The sequence below is a fragment of the Falco peregrinus genome, chromosome 10, assembly GCF_023634155.1.
Source record: "Falco peregrinus isolate bFalPer1 chromosome 10, bFalPer1.pri, whole genome shotgun sequence".
Taxonomy (NCBI): Eukaryota; Metazoa; Chordata; class Aves; order Falconiformes; family Falconidae; genus Falco; species Falco peregrinus.
Window position 1 is genome coordinate 16824260 of NC_073730.1, and position 20383 is coordinate 16844642.

The 20383-nt window shown below is 40.2% G+C and overlaps 1 protein-coding gene across 2 annotated transcripts; it reads right to left on the minus strand.

The window, feature by feature from the left end:
* Positions 1 to 40: 40 nt before the first annotated feature.
* Positions 41 to 17677, minus strand: EPHX4 (epoxide hydrolase 4). Of its 2 annotated transcripts, XM_055815751.1 has the most exons (8): positions 17338 to 17458; positions 14559 to 14644; positions 13701 to 13788; positions 10846 to 11003; positions 8647 to 8775; positions 6481 to 6584; positions 5415 to 5563; positions 41 to 983 (listed from the first exon to the last, which is right to left on the minus strand). In XM_055815751.1, the coding sequence occupies exons 2-8, from the start codon at positions 14620 to 14622 to the stop codon at positions 749 to 751; spliced, it is 927 nt and encodes a 308-aa protein (XP_055671726.1). In that variant the 5' UTR covers positions 14623 to 14644; positions 17338 to 17458; the 3' UTR covers positions 41 to 748. The 2 variants fall into 2 exon arrangements, with proteins under 2 accessions (XP_055671726.1, XP_055671725.1); XM_055815750.1 differs by lacking the exon at positions 13701 to 13788 and having other exon boundaries at positions 17338 to 17677.
* Between the last annotated feature and the right edge of the window lie 2706 nt (positions 17678 to 20383).

A 20383-nucleotide genomic window follows, 5' to 3' on the forward strand; every position in this document is an offset into this window, starting at 1 on the left:
TTTTAGCTTCAGCAAGAAAATCTCTCCATAGCAAGTCACATAAAGGGAGTAGTGTAAGTTGCATTTTATTAGACAGAGGTGGATCTGATACATGTTACACCTTAATTTTCCATTTTTCTTGTTCAGACATGTTGAGTGTACAGATTTCCCATTTTTTAGTCAAGAAAGTAAAACACATCACACAAAGCAGCTGCATTCAACAATACAACAAGATACGTATCATTATTCACTTTGAGACTAGAAATGTGTCCAGAAATTTTTCAATCATTCAGTATGCTAAAATATAGATAATAAAAAGAGTTAGATACTGTTTAATGGCAAAATACATTAAAAAAATTCAGGCGAATCTAGAATGAAAACTCATGACTGTCTTCAGTATGACACCACTCTATTGTTTCATTATAAATCTTTAAAAGGCACCACACATTAAAACTGTAAAGCAAGGGGGAAAACAAAACCAAGCAACTTTCCATGATTTTCTTTCTGTACAAATACATATATATCTTAAGGCAGGTGTCTTTATGTGCAAAATACAAGTATACAGGTAAAACCAACGTTGGTATCATATATTCTCATACTCACTTTTTCTTTTAGCAGTAACATTGGTGTCCAAATGTACAGTACATTGAAAACACTTTTCTCTAACAGAGCTCAAAATAGAAGGCAGGCTGGAAATATGGCCCTGATAACAATTAGGTTTTAAATCTGACAAGCTTTTATGTGGACTCCTTAAAACACATACATACAGTCACTCTCTTTTTCTTGTTGTCTCTTCCTTTAGAAAGGTCCATATCAGCTTGTTCACTATGTCAGGTTGATCCTGCTGGAGCCAGTGACTGGCTTCAGACAAAATAGTTAATCTGAAATGATTTTTAACATAAATCCGTGTAATTTCTGCCATCTCAACTTCCATAAATGCATCTCTTTCTCCCCACAACAGCAGGGTTGGCATAATGACTTCATGGTGCTGCAAAGGTAGACAGCTTTAAAAATAAAACAAACCACACTTAGTTAGGTCTTATTTTAAGAAAAAAATAACCAAGACAAATTTCAGTCAACTTAGCTTTTGAAGTCAACACAGAATCTCATTGCAAGCTTCCTAGGTTCCAAGATATCTTCTACAATACCAAGAAAACAGTCCTGTGACTTAAAGTCCTTTAATTTTTTTAAGGATGGTAAAATAGTTAGAAGATACTTTTACTGTAATATGTCTGTAATCAGCATTTGATTACAACGCAGGTCTTATTTTTGGAGCATGAGTGCAAGGTGCACAGCCCAGGAGCCCCATGACCTCTGTAAAAGGGAGTATGGAACAACACGGCCAGAATTTTGTTGTCAGTGGCTTTCCCTCAGTTGATGAATGCTATAGCACATTTCTGAACCTTCATTATTTACTGCAAGTAGGTTTTAATAAAATATGATGCTTTGAATAACGTTTAGATTACAGTGTTGAAGGCATTTAGCTACCTCAGTAACCAAACTGCCTTACCAAAAAATGGTTGCCCAGGAAATGGCAGCCTGCCATTTTGGGACACTATGGAAGATACCAGCAAGTTTTTCAGACCTACTCAAACTTAAATATGAAGTAGTACAGCTAAAAATAAAAGTACCTGTAGGAATTATATTCTGTAGAACACTGATGCCTGAAATGCTGAACTGTATTCAGTTACATTCATTCATCTCTGAAATTCATGCTAACATTCAAAGAGTATCCGAGTTCCCTTTACAAAGAGCTACAGTATGTTTTTGAAGGCCTTGGACTTACATACCTACATCTGTACGCAGTGAGAGAAAACTGTTGATTAAAAATTTTCATGGAGTCATAATCTCTTTAAAACTGCAACATCACAAGCCACAGCTTTGGCAGACTAGAAAGCGTTTAAAAATAAATACATTTATAAGACATTTGAAGAAAGTAAAATGTTAATGAAAATTATACCACCAAAAGGACCTATTTAAGCTTTCAGTAATAATGTATTACTTTTTCTTAATACAGTAATTTTATTTGGAATATTTCATGAAATATTCTATAAATATTTCCTCACATTAAAGGCAGACATTATGAAAGATACAAGTAGCTAGAAATGAAAAAGTACTTCAACATAAACCATACTAACCCACCAGAATTTATTCCAGCTCATCTGTAAAAGAGGTGCTGAAAAATTGATCTAATTTATGCTTGAATCACTTGATCTTAGCCACATACTGTAACAGACTAGCCGTGTCAATTCAAAACAGATTCCATCTGATCAGATACAAATTTTTATAACATTAATGCTCAAACATAACTATTTTAAACCAGTAATGTATAAAAAAGATTTTTCTGATCAAACTTTTGTGACATACTTAAGTCCTAGGTTGAAACTTAAGAGTTAAGAGACTATGCTCTAGAAAGGGAAAGACAAAGATGATAGCATGCATTACTTTAAAATAAGAGAAAGACATTCTCCCTCTCTACTTATACATAATGTCAAGAAATATTAATAAATGGTCACTTTAAATAATAATTTAATTTCATTTTGATTGATGAATTTGGAAAATTCTTTAAATGGCTTTTGTACCAGTGGATTTAAAATCTCGTTTTGCAAACAGCCTGACCTCAGCCACTAAACCATAGCTTATTCATATTATCAGTTTTAAAAATTGATAATCTGATGATCTGATTCAGTGCATTTAGATGCCTAATCCCTTTACCTTTTAAATCCACTGTTCTGGATCTCTTCACTATTTAGATGTGTATTTTTTCACTACTGTAGGGTTTACTATTTTCCTTTTGTGCTGAAGTGCCTTGCAAGATTTCTGGCCTCACTTAGGAAAACCCTACCAGGCTTTTTACGCATAGAGCATAGATGAACAACCTGTCATTTTTCATTGCCTATGAGCTACACTATATTCCTTTTCAGTCTGGAATATGGGACGTTACATCATGCCTGAAGTTTCTAGAAATCTCCTTTAAAACACAGATTGCACATTTAGAAAGGGAAATTCCACTCAAGAAGTTTGTCTGAAAAACATGCGAACCTTCATATAGCACTGTTATGCAGCTATCTGTAAACAAATAGTGAAGCACTTCTTAACTGCCGTAAGAGAACTAATGCCGTTTTCTAAAAAAACAGCATATCAGAAGAAATTCAAGCTTCAAACGCTTACCTATCTCTCTTAGCCAAGCATAATACAAAAGCTTTATGATTTTTATTCCAAAAGTGTTTGTATCTAAAGTGTAGCAAAGGGAAATGACTGCTGTGCTATTTATACAAGGATGTGTTGGTGATGGATGGAAGTAGGTGATTTCAATCATCTCTTTGGAAATAACTTTCCAGAAAAATTAAGCTCTGAAGAATGAAACTCCAGGTGGACAGTAATGAGTTGGAAACCTTTAACACCTAAGTCACCAGTGCCAGCCCACTGAGAGTTACAGTGAATACCAGTCATGAATGTCTAAGTGCTGTTTAATGGCTTGTATGGGAGGAAGTAAAAATTTCAATCCAGTTTTAATATTTAATGATTCACACCCCATAAGGTGCAGCTATCAGGACTAGTGGCAAGAACTGAATGAGCTGAAGACTAATCTTTTGCTTCCAGTCCAAAGCCTGCTGCATTGTGGCTGATAGCACCTAAAATATTATTCTCTGAATTCAGTACAGGTATATTTTCCTTAGAGAAATAAAGCAAATAATGCACAAACATACACACACAGAGATGAATTAATAGCTGTGAAGATACTTTCTGATTAATAACTAGTAGCCTGAAAGGCCTGAAAAAATACTTTAAACATATGCAACTCTTACATTTGTCTCATCTGAATCCCATAGCAATTCAGCTATCAGCTATCACAGATACTTCACTGTTATTGTCAGAGAAGCATCTGGTTAATGGGCGCACGCACTGATGTGAAGTGCTGTGGCAAACCTAACGAGCTAGGCTCAGGGCGTTCATGCCTCTCCAGTGCCTCATTAGCCCAACCCTGGGGGCTCCTGCAGTGCAGTTGAGGGGCCAGGGAGCTGCCGTGCAGCCGCACAGCTCCCTGTCGCCCTTGGACATCCCAGCTGACGTCATCAACCACTCTCTGCATAGCTTTAAATAAGTGTGCTGTTACCAGCACAGCCATCTCATTTATTTCCCATTGGTGTCTCTGCTTGGTGTTATCTTGTTTAGAAGAAAATATACCACCTCTCTACTTTCTTATTCCAGTTTTGCCTCTGAGCCTGTACAAAACAGGATCTAGCTCAGACCCTTGTTTTCCTCCCAGTATTTCCCTGCTGACTGCTCTCCTGACAGTGACAGCATGGAAGGCATGGAAAAAACAGTAAAGGTGGCACTACATTTGGACCTGAGAAAACGAAAAGTTAATCTACTTCAAACATCTACTGTTTGAGTATAGGGAAGGAAGAGAATTGTAGTTTTTAAAGAATATTGGGAAGCTGGTCTTGTGTTACAGAAGCATGCAGGAGATTTAGCGCTGTTGAAGACTGGAGGCAGTAAAGGAAAAAAAAAAAAAAAGAGTTCAGTTCCACTCTTCTTGGTATAGTACTTCAAGTTTGGTCTATAAGTTTTAAGTAGAGTATATGCAGAGTTCAAGACCTTGTGGCCCTGTTAAGTTTTTGGTAGATAAAAAGGGGGCATCAGTCTGTCTCTAAGGCCAAGTCAGCTCCTTCCAGGAAAGTTAAAACCATTAGAAAACTGCTTGAGAAAATAAAATAAACACTAACCTTGTGAATATCTCCTATTATGATACTATCTCTCAGTTTGAGTCTATGCATGCTCTGTGCTATACATGCTTACTGCGGCCACTGTCTGATGAGACCAATGCAGGAACAAAGAAAACCAACCAACAACCAAACCAACCAATCAACCAACCAAAAACCCCAAAACAATGAGTTAGGGGTAGTTTTATGCCTAGTTACAAAAAAACCTACCCCACCTTTTTATAAAAAACAGCCCAAACGTAATAAAATTAATCAGGCATGGTTTTGGAAAGTTAAAAAGTTAGGGAATGTACTTGGATGCCATATTATCTAGTAGTATTATGTAATAATAAGCTCTTCAGAGATCTTATTATTAGATAATATGAACTGTAATGCAAACAATTAATTGATGTTAATTTTGTGAGTATTACTTAAGAGATGGAATTTTGTGATTGCCATGGGTTCTGTGAATGAGGAAGGATCCTTGCTTTATTAGATTCTGAAACAAAGATTTTCCTTCACTGCACTCTGGGTGTTTCACCGTTTTGTGTGGATACCTCATACAGCTCACTCTGCATCAGGCTGCTTGACACCGAATGCATTTGTTGAGACCTTACAAACGAGACTGGCGGTTTTTTCCTTCTGCTTTAGCGGCAGAAGCTGCAATAACGTTTTTGGCCCCCAGGGTTCTCTGGAATATTTTAACTAGTTTCAGAATTTTACACTGACCTGAAAATATTTCTGTAATGGTTAATGGGTCCAGTTAACGCTCCAGGTTGTGAAAAAACATAGAGATAAGCTTCAATATCCTCTGCTGTTAATCTGCAGCCTTTCCTTCCAATTCCAGTGGCGTGGCTTGTAAATAAACTTTTCAGAACCTACAAAAGGAAGCATAAAAAGCGATTACATAAAATAGCTAGAAAATGTGATTTCTCTCCTTCAATGGGGCACATCTTTCTAAAATCTGTCTATATATCGTTTAGAGTATAACGAATGGCTTAAATGTTTTTTTAGAGAGCTATGTGTAAAGCACACAGTAAAACTTAATTATGGTACAATTTACTTCAGAATAAACCAGTACAGGCAAATACCAGCATTACCATGTTACTCAATTCTGCACCCTGATCTGCCGCCTGTGACAGGCAAAGACAAATGCAGGCACATACTTTCCTCTGGGATGGACCCCAGCAGCTGACAGAGCAGGGGAGAGAATGATTGGAGACCTCCCCAGCTTGCTGTGCCCTGTGTGCGTGCAGCACTGGGTTATACGCATGTAGGAGTACGCAAGCCTCCAGCTGCTTTTTCCCTTTCTATATACTTGTACTTATGTTTTAAGGTTATACCAGGTGTTGGCCTTGCTGGCTCCTCAAGCAGAATTAACCACCTGGCTGAATCCAACGCCCAGACTCCCAGTCTGCCTGCGCTGGAGCGGGCTCTGAGGGTAAGAGGATATCCCACTGCACACAGTAGCTTTAGTTAAGTCAGCAGGAATTCCCCAGGCACCAAACATGTCCCACTGGCATGGGCACAAAACCAGTTGACTTTCTAGATGGAGTAATATACTGTAGGAGGTTAAAAGTACATAACTGAACACCTCACAGAGATGCAAAAGCCAGAGTTAATCTCAGAACCTCTATGTACTTATATCCTACTTTATATAAGGCTTCAAAAGAAAAATCAGAAAGCTCTGTACTTTTTCCAGTAATTATAAATACATCAGAAGGGATCAACGTAGGTGACAATTCTTCCATCACTCATAGTTAAATATATAAACAAGAGCACTCAATTTGCTCACCTTGAAATCATTTAGTGTAAACATGAATTCAGGAAACCATGGCATTTGGAAAAAGAAGTAGTAACCAGATTTAATCAATTGTGATGGATGTCGTAGAATGTATTCTGAAACAAAAATGCCCATGAATTAAAAATGAAAACTGATGACTCAAACAAAATTACTGTTAATATTACTATTTTTTTAAACGTAAAGGAATGTTTTAAAAATATTACGTTAGAGCATGCTATGTGACAAAGGATGATTATTGTTTCAGGAGTAAGTACATGATGTGGCCATTAAAACATACTTCTTTTAGATGTGTTAACAGAAACAGTCAGCAAACCAGAAGCCTGCCAAAGATTAGGTGAGGGCAGTTAGACTGATGAGTTTAATTTCACTTAGAGATCAATTTGTGTATCTAGTCCAAAGCATTTTTTTTTTTCAGCTGTGGAATAAGATCCATAGATACAAGCCTTTAAGTATCTCTTGTCATCAAGCATGTGATGCACAGAAATCTGTAGATGACGATCCACTTATATTCTAAAGACAGCATCAAGCCTGTTCACAGAAAGTACAGAATTTTTCTAGCAGTTGTCTTCTTGGCAATTTCAGGAACTGTAATCAGGGTTACATAGTGTCACTTATAAAGACATCAGAGTGTATATAACAAAAGAAAATTATATAGTAAAATTTGCATTGTCTTTTTTATTTTTAATTGCAATTTCATGTCTCTACGAGTAAAAGGGCCAACACTGGCATTCAAATCTCTACCTTCCTCAAGCCAGCCCAGAATGTATGCAGGTACTAGGGAGTCTAGAACTTATCGTTTACAGATGAAAATTCAGGAAGGCAAAACTGCACTCCCAACACAGGAGATCTCTCTGAAATATTAATTCTGACAGTGAATAAAAATGGGGTTTAAAACAAAGTAAATTGAAGTGTCAGCTATCTTCTGAGCATTCATATCTTATGCCTTCTTAAATTGCATCACCCATTACGTTTTTCATCGATGGACCATCATCAACACTGCTCGCTTTACTTTTCTACGCAGTTTATAAAATGTGTATTTTAATTTAATCCACAGTAGAACAAATTTGATCCAGGGAGGCTTTATCAAGCAACACATTTTGTACTTTAAGAAATATGCAAACAAACACTAAGAAATACTATAATAAAATGTATTTGTCTTCTATACAGCCTGGCTCCTGTTCTCGGTGAAAATACTGCAAGAAGCTCCTGCTTGCTGAGGTAGTGGTGAACAGACCTTTCCTTGGGTAAGTGAAACTTACTTAACTACATGGCAAAACGTTATTTAGTATCTTAGAAAGGTGCCCAAGAACACTGAGGGATCAACATGTGTGAATGGTTCTGATTCCACAGTGGTGTAAGGTCAGATTTACATTCAACTGAAGTGAAAATTAAAGCTGCACTGAATATTCTTAGCTATTTCTGCAGAAATTGAATGACTTTTTAAATGGAAATAGGGTAAGGTCAGCAACTCAAGAAACTAAAATTAGTGAGATACTATAATTTTAATTGCTGAATGATCTAATCCCTATGAAATGTTTTTTAATTCTGGGTAGTAGACAAGCGCAAAGCCTATCACACAACAAATTCTGCTAGTACACCTAAATACTTGTTTTGGCTCACTATTAATATGTTCCTGTGCCTTCAGTAAGCAGCCCGGAAAGGCTGTCTTGTTCCAATGAATGCTATACCAGTTCATAACTTGTCACTTGTCACCTAAATCAGGATTACATTCCAATGTCTGATTCACATTTATATAAAGGCTGTTTTATGCAGATTTAATAATGCAGTGAGGCCTTAATCTAGGTGTAATGTAATATGCACCCCTCTTCAGGGAATTTTTATCCTGCCAAAGTGGTATAAAACAGATTAATATATAGAAAAATTATGTTTGTGGAACTTCGAGGGTTAAGAAAACCATCAGTAAGTTTGGTTGCAAGCATTCCCACTTCCTACAATAAATTATTTCAAAAAGTCAAATATTTATACCTTATTGCTTCATAAAATACAGTCTAGATTGTGAGAGGCACTGCGTACTGGCAACTTATCTACTGAACATCTAAAGGGGCAAGTAGCTATTTCTTCAGTAACCTCAAAGCAAAGACAATCATAATGAAAATGCAGATACTCTGGATTAACAAAGACTACTATAAAACTTACCTGTAAATACAGAAGGATGGGGGAAGTTAACGACAATCAGCTTAGTCACCATTTCAGGGTAACATATAGCCACTAACCAAGCGATCATTCCTCCCCAGTCATGGCCAATCAACACACACTTGTTGTATCCTACCACATAAACACAGATTTGTGCTTTTATTTCAGTGGAATTTTTATCCATCCAAATTATCCCAGATATGAAAACCATTACTGGGCAAAATAGGCAGTTCAGCACATTTATTAATGTAACTATTTAATACAGCACTGCTTCCATTACTAATGGCCAGAAAAAATAGTGCGCTACTATAGTTTAAAAATTAACAAATTATTAAAATTATTTAATTGGACTTCAATTACACTTTAACTATACTACCTCAATGTCAAACTCAAGTCACTCAGTATCCAAATGACCATCCTGTTCCCATCTTGGCCAACATAGGGTCAGATATGCAATTCAACTTGCAGTCATTTTAATGCGTGTACATTTGTCATGTTGAGGGAGTTTGGAGTTTGAAACTGCAGACAGAAAGACTGAGCAATCTCCTGAGCCCCTCCTGAACAAAACTAATCCTTATGAATTTCTCTGACTATGGGAGGTTATCTAAGTATTGAACATCATCATTATGCAAAAAGTGGGCATTATACTTATAGCCATATATATATATATGATATATATATATATAGATATATACACACATAATTACACACATTTATATACTTGGTAGAACTGTAGCTTTTCTCCATATGGTGTTCTGATGGCAATTTATAGTTCATGGCATTCACGTAGTTACTCTTCCATCGATAAAAATGGTAGTTTAACAGCAATAAAGGGAGGAGGAATCATCACAGAGTTTTTGGAAGCCTAACCATTCCTCCTTTAACCACTGCTGGAATACATACTATAGTATGTATCTGACACTATAGTGTCAGATCCGTCACCCATCCTCAATGAGGACTGTAATGCTGAGTACATACACTACAAATAAAATATATAGAAGCCTGTTTAGAAAGAAAACTGTTTAGAATTCCAACATCAATTTGGACACAGTTATCAAAACACCTTATAACCCCTCTTGAATAGAAATCTTTTCAAGCACTTTTGATATAATCAAGTTCTCCAAAAGAATTTAACTTGCGGTTAGAACAAAGATAACAAGCCTTAGAAATACTTTTTTAAAAAAAAATTAAGTCTTTATCAAATTAATTATGATGAGAGCACTTCTCAACCATAACCATGGCATTACCATGGAGATGAACACAACCGGCAAAGGCTGGAAAACATAAACACAGTGTGGGGACTGCCTGCCCAATCGTTTGACAACATTCAGACATCACAAAGCAAATCCTAAATTCAAACCTTAGAACTGGAATCACTGCTTTACTATTTCTTCATGTGAAATGCAGTAAGTTGTTTCACAGTCCCTAGAGTATCTGAGGAATTAAAATGAGTCAGAGAATGACAGTCAAATCCCTTGTCTTGCTACTGGTATGGAAGGGAAATACCTTTCACTAGGTGTTACAATTTATCACTAGAACGGCTCACTTCACTGGAGGGGCAAATTTTGCAGGGTTGCTTCAAGCTCTAGGCTGTTACACTATGTATTTGCCACAGGGAGCAATATGTCCCTTGTTATCCCTTCTGTTCTCACTGTTGTGCAAGACAGTGATCCAGCTCTTGAGAACTGACTACTGTGCAGGAGTAGTATTTTGGGATATTTTTTGTTTAATACAGCAGATGTACAGCCCACAATATTTATTCTATCTTGTTTGTGCAAGAAAAATGTCACCCGATTTAAATTCTTCTGTCTGCAAGTGCTATTAGACTTTTCATTCAGAACATTCTCCACTAAGTGCAATGGTTAGGAATAAACAAAGACCTTCTTAGTGAAAAAGACCACAGGTTTGTACTGCTGGATTTCACAGTACATAGGGAAGATTTTTTTAAAACTCATGATGGAAAATCATCTTTACATATTGTTTATACTGACATACGCATCATAATTAGAAAACAAACCTTTTCCATTGATAATAGTCCATAAAATGAGTATCCTTAGATTTATAGCTACACCTATCTGTAATGTTTATATATTAGAGAGAATTAAGTTAAAAAAAATAAAATCAATGCTAGATCTTTATGGTTTTTATTCCAGAAAATCAAGTCATCTATGAGCTGAGTAGTTTTGTCTTCTACTAACTTACCTAGAGATTCCAAAATATCCTTTATATCTGTTATCAGGCAATCTAACTTGTAATTTTCTTTGTGAGAAGGGGCATCAGTTTCTCCATAACCTCTCAAATCCAGAGCCACCACTCGATATTCACTTTTAAATTCCCGCAATTGATGGCGCCAAGAATACCTAACAAAGGGGGAAAAGAAGTTGGAGTTACAAAGGTCAAGCAGTATGATACCAAAATACACACTCAATGCTTTTGGTCCCAAATAGTTGAGGGTAAATTAGCACGGCTTTTTTTGCAATGAGATTCTTTTTTCTTTCTGTGATGTGTTGATGGTCCTTTATGGCTACAGTAGTTTTGTGCTCCCTTCTTGAACTACCCAGAGAGGAAGTGTGGACGCCAGAAAAGGAACATGGCCAGAACCTTACAACTGTGTTTCAACAGTTCTTGAAGTCTGGCATGGTCCCTTTGCTGCAAAGGAAGCGGGCATCAACGAGAGCACACAGAGGACTATTCCGTTTTATCCTTGGAGCTGTAGTATTGTCAAAAATGTTTGAAAATTTTTGTTTGTAATGTAATGTTTGAAAAGCTTCCTCTTCTCCCTGGCTTGCTCACACACACATTTGGATGGAGTGGGGAAACACGCCTCAAGGCACATTTCTTTGTTGGCCTTTTTTCCCTTTCAGAAAAGGAATGTCAGATAATTCATACACTAAATAAACTAAAGAAGGAAATACAATGAATCACAAATGAACTTGGTGAAGTTCATATGATTTATATTACATACACTTTCATCTGTGTCTCTATACTACCAGAATTGTTCCAGAACAGCTTCTCAATGTGTTGGTACTACACAAAGTACTTAATTGCTTGTGTGTCTATGGAAAAGAGTGACAACATTGCACACATTAAAAGACATACAAAATCAAGAACTTGGGCAAAGGCCTGGGCTGTTCCTCATTCTGTAACAGTATATAGTGACTAGATGTGTGTTAGGAAGCAAGAACAACAAGAAAAGAAAATGGTGGGCCTCATCCTGAAGAACTACCTGCCATTCAATTGTTATTAAAACCAAATAAATTTCAAAATAGTCAGTATCAAGACAGATGTGGCCTTATCTTATACTGTAACAAAAAGATCTACAAAACCCATGATCCTTCTAGGCATATAGAATAATAGCTGCATCCCTCTGTGCTAGGATCTAGCTTTCCCTTCTGCTCTTGTTTCAGGTCTTAGATAAACAATATATAACATTTGGATCACCAGCAATTGTTTAAAGTGAGGCACAGAATTCTACCTTAATTCAAACAGTATCTATATCAGACCATTGGCTCTTCCACTTTTGCTTTGCCTCCAGCCTATTAGGGGCTTGAAACATAAGTACTATTACAGTAACAATCATTAATTACAGACATTTGCATTCATATAAACAGAACAGTCAGAACCTTTTCATTTCAGTGCTGTATAATGCAAATACAAGAGCCAACTTCTCCAGGAATGAAATTTTAAAGGCATTATACAATGATGTGGAAGCTGAATTTGCCATGGTAACTGCTGTAGTTATCTTAGATACTTCAGTAAGAAGAAACAACGAGGCCCATAAATACACAAACAATTTTTGTTTTCAGAAAATGTCTACTTGCTATCCTCATCTTCTGTTTTCAGTCCATCATTTCAGCAGTCCATCAACCACCAAATGTCTGACCCACCAAATGGGTAGGTTTTATATTCAAAGAAATCCTTTTACCACATACGAAATGTAACTATTGGACAACTGCTTTGCAAGCAGAATTTGGAGATGTTGGTGAATGCTTTCATGTTCATAAGGTTTGATCGTGTAAACTATTTGGTGACTTTCACAACACATTCTTTCTGAAAGGCAGCTTGTACAAAATTTAGCAGCTCACACACAAGTCTTAGAGGTCCCCAACTGTCTCAACACATTATGCCCAATTTAAAATAATTTATTGTTGTCTTTCCACAACATAGGTATTGATTTTCAAGTTCTTATTTATCTAAAGCACTAAATAGCTTTATATTCTTAAGTGATTGTTCGTCTTCAGGCATTCTCAGCCACTCACTAAAGTCAGTATTGTCTGGTTATATTTGCCCTACTTATAACCTAGAGATATTTGAAAACAGAGGATTTGTAACAATTAAGAACTGTAACTGTGAATCATATCCAGTTTTGGCTTTTGGTTGTTTGGGGTTTTTTTGCTAGACAAACGATATGAATTTGATGCTGCTTTAAATATCTCTTAAATTGTGATTATTTTATCTTGTGCTTTCAAAACAATTTCTATTCTTGCATAAAAAATTCTTCACTGATTGAATTAACAAGCTAACATCAGTATTGTTAATGCAGCTATTTTGTTGACTATTGGCATGTAGTCTTCTTTTTAAAAAGTTACATAAACTGTGCTATTGGTGGTCCCAGTGACCTATATAACAGCTTCTTATTCCTTTTAAATGGTCAGATAATACAATATATTAACTGTCACTTAAAGCATGACTCACCATTGTAGACTGTAAGAACAGCTCTTTTTTTTTTTTTTAATAATATAATGGATCTCAGTAGAATATGTATATAAAACGCTAAATTTTCTGTTATTATTCCCACTGTAGGGGAAATCAGCTGTAGTCTCAGCTGTCTTACTGGGTTAGAATATGTGTTATGCAAGGTATACATAATGTTTGCATAGACCCCTCCATCTAACTGTCTTTTTAAAACAAAGTTTACAGTTTTAAACCGTTTAGATAATAATTTATTACCAGAAAAATCTACTATTTTGAAAATCTATCTTAAAATAAATACGACTTTCTACTATCATCCTCAAGGCTTAGTATCTATAGGAAATTGCTAAGGGAACAGAACTGACCTCTGTTTTACCTGGGTCAATTTATCATGGTATGACCTGAGTCCAGCTTGAAAGATCACAGTTCCAACAGTGGACCCTAGCTCCATATCTGAGTTTAGAAAGGAAAAGGATCATTTAACTTGCTGAATTACTGGCATTACCACTTCCCCTATTCCCTTATTGTTTTTTTGCTGCAAGTTCTGTAAGCCATGCTTCACTAGTTAAACCTGGCAATGACAGCCTGAGCAATTCGGTTAAATCATTAGACACATGACTGCTTTTCATTGTTATAAACAAACATTTAGGATTGGGTTTGATTCATCATGCATCTTGTGATGAACTAATAATAGAACCTTTTTCCCTGAGTAGCATTCTGAAATTAGGCTGCACAATAGCCTATAGAACTCATAGTTCCTCTTCCCCTCCCCCAGTTAAAAATTAATGTATAATATTTTTAACAAATGCAGCAATCCATATTGCACTTAAATATAAAGGATCCTTATTTTAACACCCTCTACTGTAATTTGTAAGTTTAGCCATGCAGTAAAAATGTTATCCAAACAGGAAGTTCACTAAAAATGAGCAGTTCCTCCCCAAAGTTTGAAGAAAAGTGTACATACTTGGGGAAATATGGACTGACAATGCAAGAAAGATGGTTGGTTTGCATCAGCCTGCAGGATATTTTTGTGGATGCTGCATTAAAGAAATGTTTCAATGGTGTGCTCCCTACTAAAACCTCATGCTGTTAGTACTCATAGATACATAAAACGGATCACACTGGGGATACAGGTCACACTGGGGATACTTAAGCTGAGACAACCACTCTTGGGTATCACAAGCAGCCTCTTTTACACAAGAAAAGAGCATAGGGAGTTTTACCAGAATTCTGGGAAGCCATGAAGCAGCAGCATGAGTGGTTTACCCCTTTCTCCAGCAGCCACATAGTGGAATCTTAACCCTGAATCCTAAAACGAGAGAAAAAGCGTGTTTTTATTGCTGCATAGAACTGCTATACTGGGATTTGAGAATGAATATGGTTGCAGGCAATATTCTAATATTGGCCCTGAAAAAAATTGTCAGTTTTTGAAGCTGAAGTTGTTTGCAATTCTGAGATCAGGTATCTGCTACACCCTGGCAATGCTGAGTATCCCACACCCTGGCTGCCACAGCTTCTTCCGGGGAGGACCATCTTTAATACATGTCAGGCTGTGGTGACTGTGTGCCAGCTCAGCCATGAGCACGCTAACGTTTCTGAAACAGCACCGCCTGGCACAGTGACTGGGAAATGCAGATTATCGTCGGAGCTGGCACCTTGCTTTCACACGGACACATCATGCGCTTCTTGGAAAGACTTTAAAATACAGTTTGCTTTAAATGCATTTTCAGTCTTTCAGTTAGTTTGTAAGATTATGCAACTATTTAAACTATCACGTTGCATTCGGGCACAATAAAGGACCGTATAGATTCTTAAGAACCAAAAGCAATCAAAATTAAGTAACTAGAAAGGAAGTTGGTTTTGCTCGTTTTTACTGTTCAAGGGTTCAGACTCGCTTCAGAAAAGAAAGCCTTAATGTTACAATCGTCTTTCTGCCCTGTCTATAGCCATTATTTCTGATGCACCTTTTAAGAAAACGGGTCTTATGAGCATTACCAGCAGGCAAGTTACTTAGCAGTGCAGAGGCTGAACACTGAAATACCATTGAAATGAATGGATGTACACAAGCTTATACTAACTTAAGGTCAAAACCAGCAGAATTTAAATAAACTGAAATTATGACCTAGAGGGATTACCGACTTCTAGCACAGAAGTGAATACATAAGTTGAGAAAGAGCTCACAAAATACAACATGCTGTTTAGAAGTCATGTAAAACAAACTGCAGGAGCAAAGGTTGTACAGCTCCTGAACAAATGTCTGAGCCTGCACTGTCTCTGCTATTTTAAAACGGGAAGGAAAACCCCATGCTTTTGCTGTGCATCAAGAGCTTGTATCAGGCCAAGGATCACAAATGCATACAAAAAGTTTTTCTTGCCACAGATCCTTCAAATTCTCTGAGCTACCTTGGCACTGCTAAGTCACTAGCCAGCTACAAAACCATTACCTGACATCTCAATTCTTGAAAGGCTCTGAAGAGGGAACGTAGAGGTTTTTATACTCACTACGGATATAATAGGGACTTTTGCTCAGTTCTGTCCAAAATTACACTGGTATTTCTCCTCTGGGAAGCCAATGAAGTTGAAGTCCGCAGAGGTAAAAGTAAATTCCTAGCAAACCGTCAGGCCATTACATCACCTTCACCATTTTCCATATCACTCTGCCTAAAGGATCCTTTTATATTTTAAAAAAGTAGAAGTTTCTCAGTTTCCTTCCACAGCTTCTCTTCTCAACTTCATGAGTAGTGGGTAAGCCCTCCTCCACCCCACTCCTTTCAGCTAGTGTCCTCTAGGGATTTACCCTCAATGTTTTGATTTTAGTCCATTTATTGCTTTTAAGGACATCCCCTTAACTCATACAAATTAAATCGTTGCTTGTACAGCAGCGGTTTGAACGTCACATGCCTCAAAGTAAGCCCAGCCTCTACCTTTCCAGCTGCTCCTTTCTGTCCCCTTTTTTCTGCCCCCGCCCCCCGACATCAGGTGTTGCCATTTTTTCTGAAACACTTTTTTCTTTCTTTTTTTGAAATCTGTACAGATCTGTAGGATACGTTCATTTGGAAAGTAACACATCAGCCTGCTGTTATCCAATGCCAAGAGTTTCATATTTCTGGAAGCGAGTGAGACTGTCATATTGACAGCAATTTGATTTGCCCCCAAGTGGTCTTTTATCACTGTCATACCCCTCACATCCCCAGCAACCCATTAATTTGCTGCTTGGTGCTACAGGAAGAAAGAATGTAGCATATGGGTGAAAAAGCACGCACACACCTCCTAATGATACTAGAAAAAGAAAACAAGTGAATAATGAGAAACTGAGAGGCTCAATAATTTATACTGCCTGGCAGAAGACCATCTGCACAGATCCCTGAGATCTTTGTGCTTGTTTCATTAAAAATAACACAAAAAACATTTGACAAAAACTGCTGTGCGTTCTTTGCTCCCCTATAACTACAAAGCAAACCAAGCTAACGCAACTTCGCTTAGACCATTTGGCCGAGGAGTAATGGCAGGTAAAGACCTGAGACAAGTATCAAACCCGGCTGCTGGCTTGAAGGGTGCAGCCTTAGGGCCGGGGCTCATCTTCGTGCTCCGCGTTCTGCCTGTGACCCCGACGCACGAAAGCGGCTCCCGGGGGCAGCCGTGCAAACCGTAAATAACCGGGAGCGCGGCGCAGCGCGGAGCGGAGCCGGGCAGGGCGCAGGGAGCGGCGGGGCACGTACCCGCGCTGCGGGGAGCCGGGGCCGCCGAGCGCCTCTGCCGCCCGCCGAGCCCCGCCGCCCCGCGGGCAGCCGGGCCGGGCCCAGCGGCGGCCCCCAGCGATCGCGGCGGGGCGCGGCACCGCTCACCGGGCGCAGCGCGCGCAGCGCGGGCGGGCGCGCAAAGGCGCGCAGGGGCGCGAGCGTGCGAGGGTGTGAGCGCGCGCGGTGCCCGCGCACCCGGGCGGGACGCGCGCAGGGGCGCGTGTGCGCACAGAGGGCCCGCGCCCCCCGCCCTCGCCCTCACCTTGATCCGGACGTAGCAGTGGGTGCCCAGGGAGGGGTCGTTGAGGCAGGCGGGGGGGTTCTCCCGCACCACCCAGCGGAAGGTCTCGCCCGGCCGCCGGCCGATGCTCCAGAGCAGCCGCAGCCCGGCGATGCAGGCGCACACCCCGCAGTAGCTGTACACCAGCGCCCAGAAGAGCAGCGCCCGGGCGGCCACCATCACCCGGCGGGCGGGCGGCGGGCACGCAGCGCCGGGTCTCGCCATCGGGCCCCGCCGCCGCCGCCGCCGCCGTCCCCGCCGGCCGGGAGCGGCTCGGAGCGCCGCCGCCGCCAGGAGCCGCCCGAGCGGAGGCGCCGCCGCGCCCGCCCCGCGGCCCCCCGCGGCCCTTGCCCCGCGCCGCCCGCCCCGGGCTGGCTAGGCCCCGGGCGGCTCCCGGGGGGCGGCGGCGCTGCGGCCGCTGGGGCGGGGGCGCTTCCCCCCGAGCGTCTGGCGGGGGGGCGGAGGCGCGGCCGGGCGCGGAGCGGGGCGGGGGGGCTGGGGCGGCGCGGCTGCGGGCGGCACGCGCTGGCGGGGGTGCCCCGCGCGCCGGAGCTCTCGGGGGGTGTCCCCGTGGGGGCACGCGGGGCACCCCCGGCCGTGCCTGCCCTGCCCGCTCCGTCACCTGCGGGGCCGCGCTCGCCGTACGTGCGGAGGGCAGCGGCCGCAGTTAGCGTCTGTCAGTTTGTCACTGCTGCTACGCCATGACCCGTGTAAAGGCGATGCTGTGAAAGCGTTACGATCGCATTCGTTACTACGTGCTGTTACTCATGAGTATGTCCTGAAGGGGTACACATTTTGAGCTCCGGCACCAAAACTGATAGTTCCTTAAATTTAACTTACGGAGAAAAATGCTAGCAGAGGGAGTCAGGTCATCACGGCCAACTGTTCCGACAGAGTTAACGTAGCGCTGACGTCCCGGCCACCCGAGGCTGACACCAGAGGCCGAACGACCTTTACGCTGCGACACGCACAAGCTGAGGAGTCGCGGATGGGGCCACAGATGCTCTAAGAAAGGCTCCAGCCAGCACCTACCTGTACCAACCTACTGATACGCAGGATACGGGGTAGTTTAGGATCAGAATGGTTCGTGTAAACCAAAAGGGCAAGGAAAAGCATAACTGTATTAAGCAACTGATTTTTACAGGTTATAAAAATGCAGGTTATGAGAAAATTACACTTTATTAGTTCTGGGAGATGAGGAGGTGTGGACATAGCTGTTGTTGACTACAAGAAAAGTAGAATTGAGCTTCCACGTTAAATTCTGACAACACCTGATCCAGCTTGCTGCACAACCTGCTAGCTTTTACTCCTTGACCTAAACCCCTTGCTTCTCAGGCCAGAGGGTACGGGCAGGTTCAAGGCCTGTAGATGACGTACGGAATTAGACTCTATAACTCAAAAGTTATAAAGTAGGTATGTTTATTGCACGCAGATGCACGGGGGATCGCTCCTCCACAAGCGTGCATGCCCGAAGTGACGAACCATCTCACATTTATACAATAAAACAAATGAATATTCAATTAACGCCTATACATATTCGTTACCTAAACCTGCTTACTCTTGCTGCGTATGTTAATTAGCTTATCAGTCCTTTGCCTGGAATGTGGTGGTCTTGCAGGTTTGTAGGTGATTCATGTTCTTGTGACCATCCGATCTTCTCCAGCAAGGAGACTTAGCACTCCCTCCCTCTAGATAGCATTGGAATATCTCTCATCCTTTTCTCACTCTTTTTTAAATAGCCCCTTTGTTAGAGGAAGAAGGGCAGGCGTCTCCTCAAAACTGTAGGCGTCTCCTCAGAGCTGTGTGCCTATGTGACCAGACACCGCACCCATGACAGGTCACCATACCCACATTCCTGGGCAGACATATACAATCACAGTCGATGTCCATTGTCCCCATTTCACACTATTTCTCCATATCATAGAGGCCACGTGAGACTCAGCTTAATAACCTAGGCCTATGTGCAACTGCCTGCCTTTGGGGGTGGATGGGGTTGCCAAATTCTACTTGCATTTGATGAAGACCAAAATTAGTTCTTGGTCCAGGTGAGTTTGAAGGATTAGAACCTAACTTCCAAGATATTTTTAAAATTTTTTTTTTTATTTTTTGCTCTGTCCAGCACTGCAAGTAGAGGCTGCTACAAAGATACCATGCATCTATTAACTCTAAGATATGGAATTTAATGAGCTATTTAAAAAAAATAATTGGATAAACAGGTATGCAGACAGAATATATATAATTTTTCACTGTGCATGGAACACAGCTTGTAGACAATTTTTGTCTGTAACATACCAAATGCTTTCTCCTACTTGTTCTAAATTCAGAGCTGCAAATATAGACACTGATGCTGAATCCTAGTCCTGTTGAAGCCAGTGACAGAATTAATGCTGGTTTAAGCAAGTTCAAAATTTTAATTTTTTAAAAAAAATCAAATAAAAAACTCTTTAAGCAACAGAAAGGAATGTTATAAAGAATTGCCTGTTAGTGCATTTTCATGAATTTAAAAGTTTAAATAAGATGCAAAACCATTATGTGAATTTATTTTTTAGTACTAAAGATAACATCTTCAACTAGCTGTAAAAAGCTGCCTAGCTTCCTCTTATCAGAAACACAAACGAAATATCAGCAACCCACATCAGCTGACAATGCTGAATCATGCTGTTCATCATTCCTGCTCATTGTCTGAGCGTGAGCCCTACAAACTTAAGGTCAGGAGCTTTATCAGGCTGCTGGGGAAAAAGGTGTGGTGCTGTTTAAGGCTCCTTCAGTCTCTCGGGCAAGAAGAGAAGGAACATCAGAAGCTGATGATTCAATTAAGACACTAACCTCTGCAGACTCCAGTAGGATTACATGAATCATGCCTACCAAGCCTGAGCCTTCCGTTCATGCTCAGATTAGTCATATCGCCAACCCTAGGAATTAGCATATAGCTCATTTTTTATGCATCAGACTTGGTGCTAATAACCTTTTTTTGTAGGGAAGAAGCCTTTGCAGCTTCTCAATATCAGATGAGCTGCAGCAGGATTTT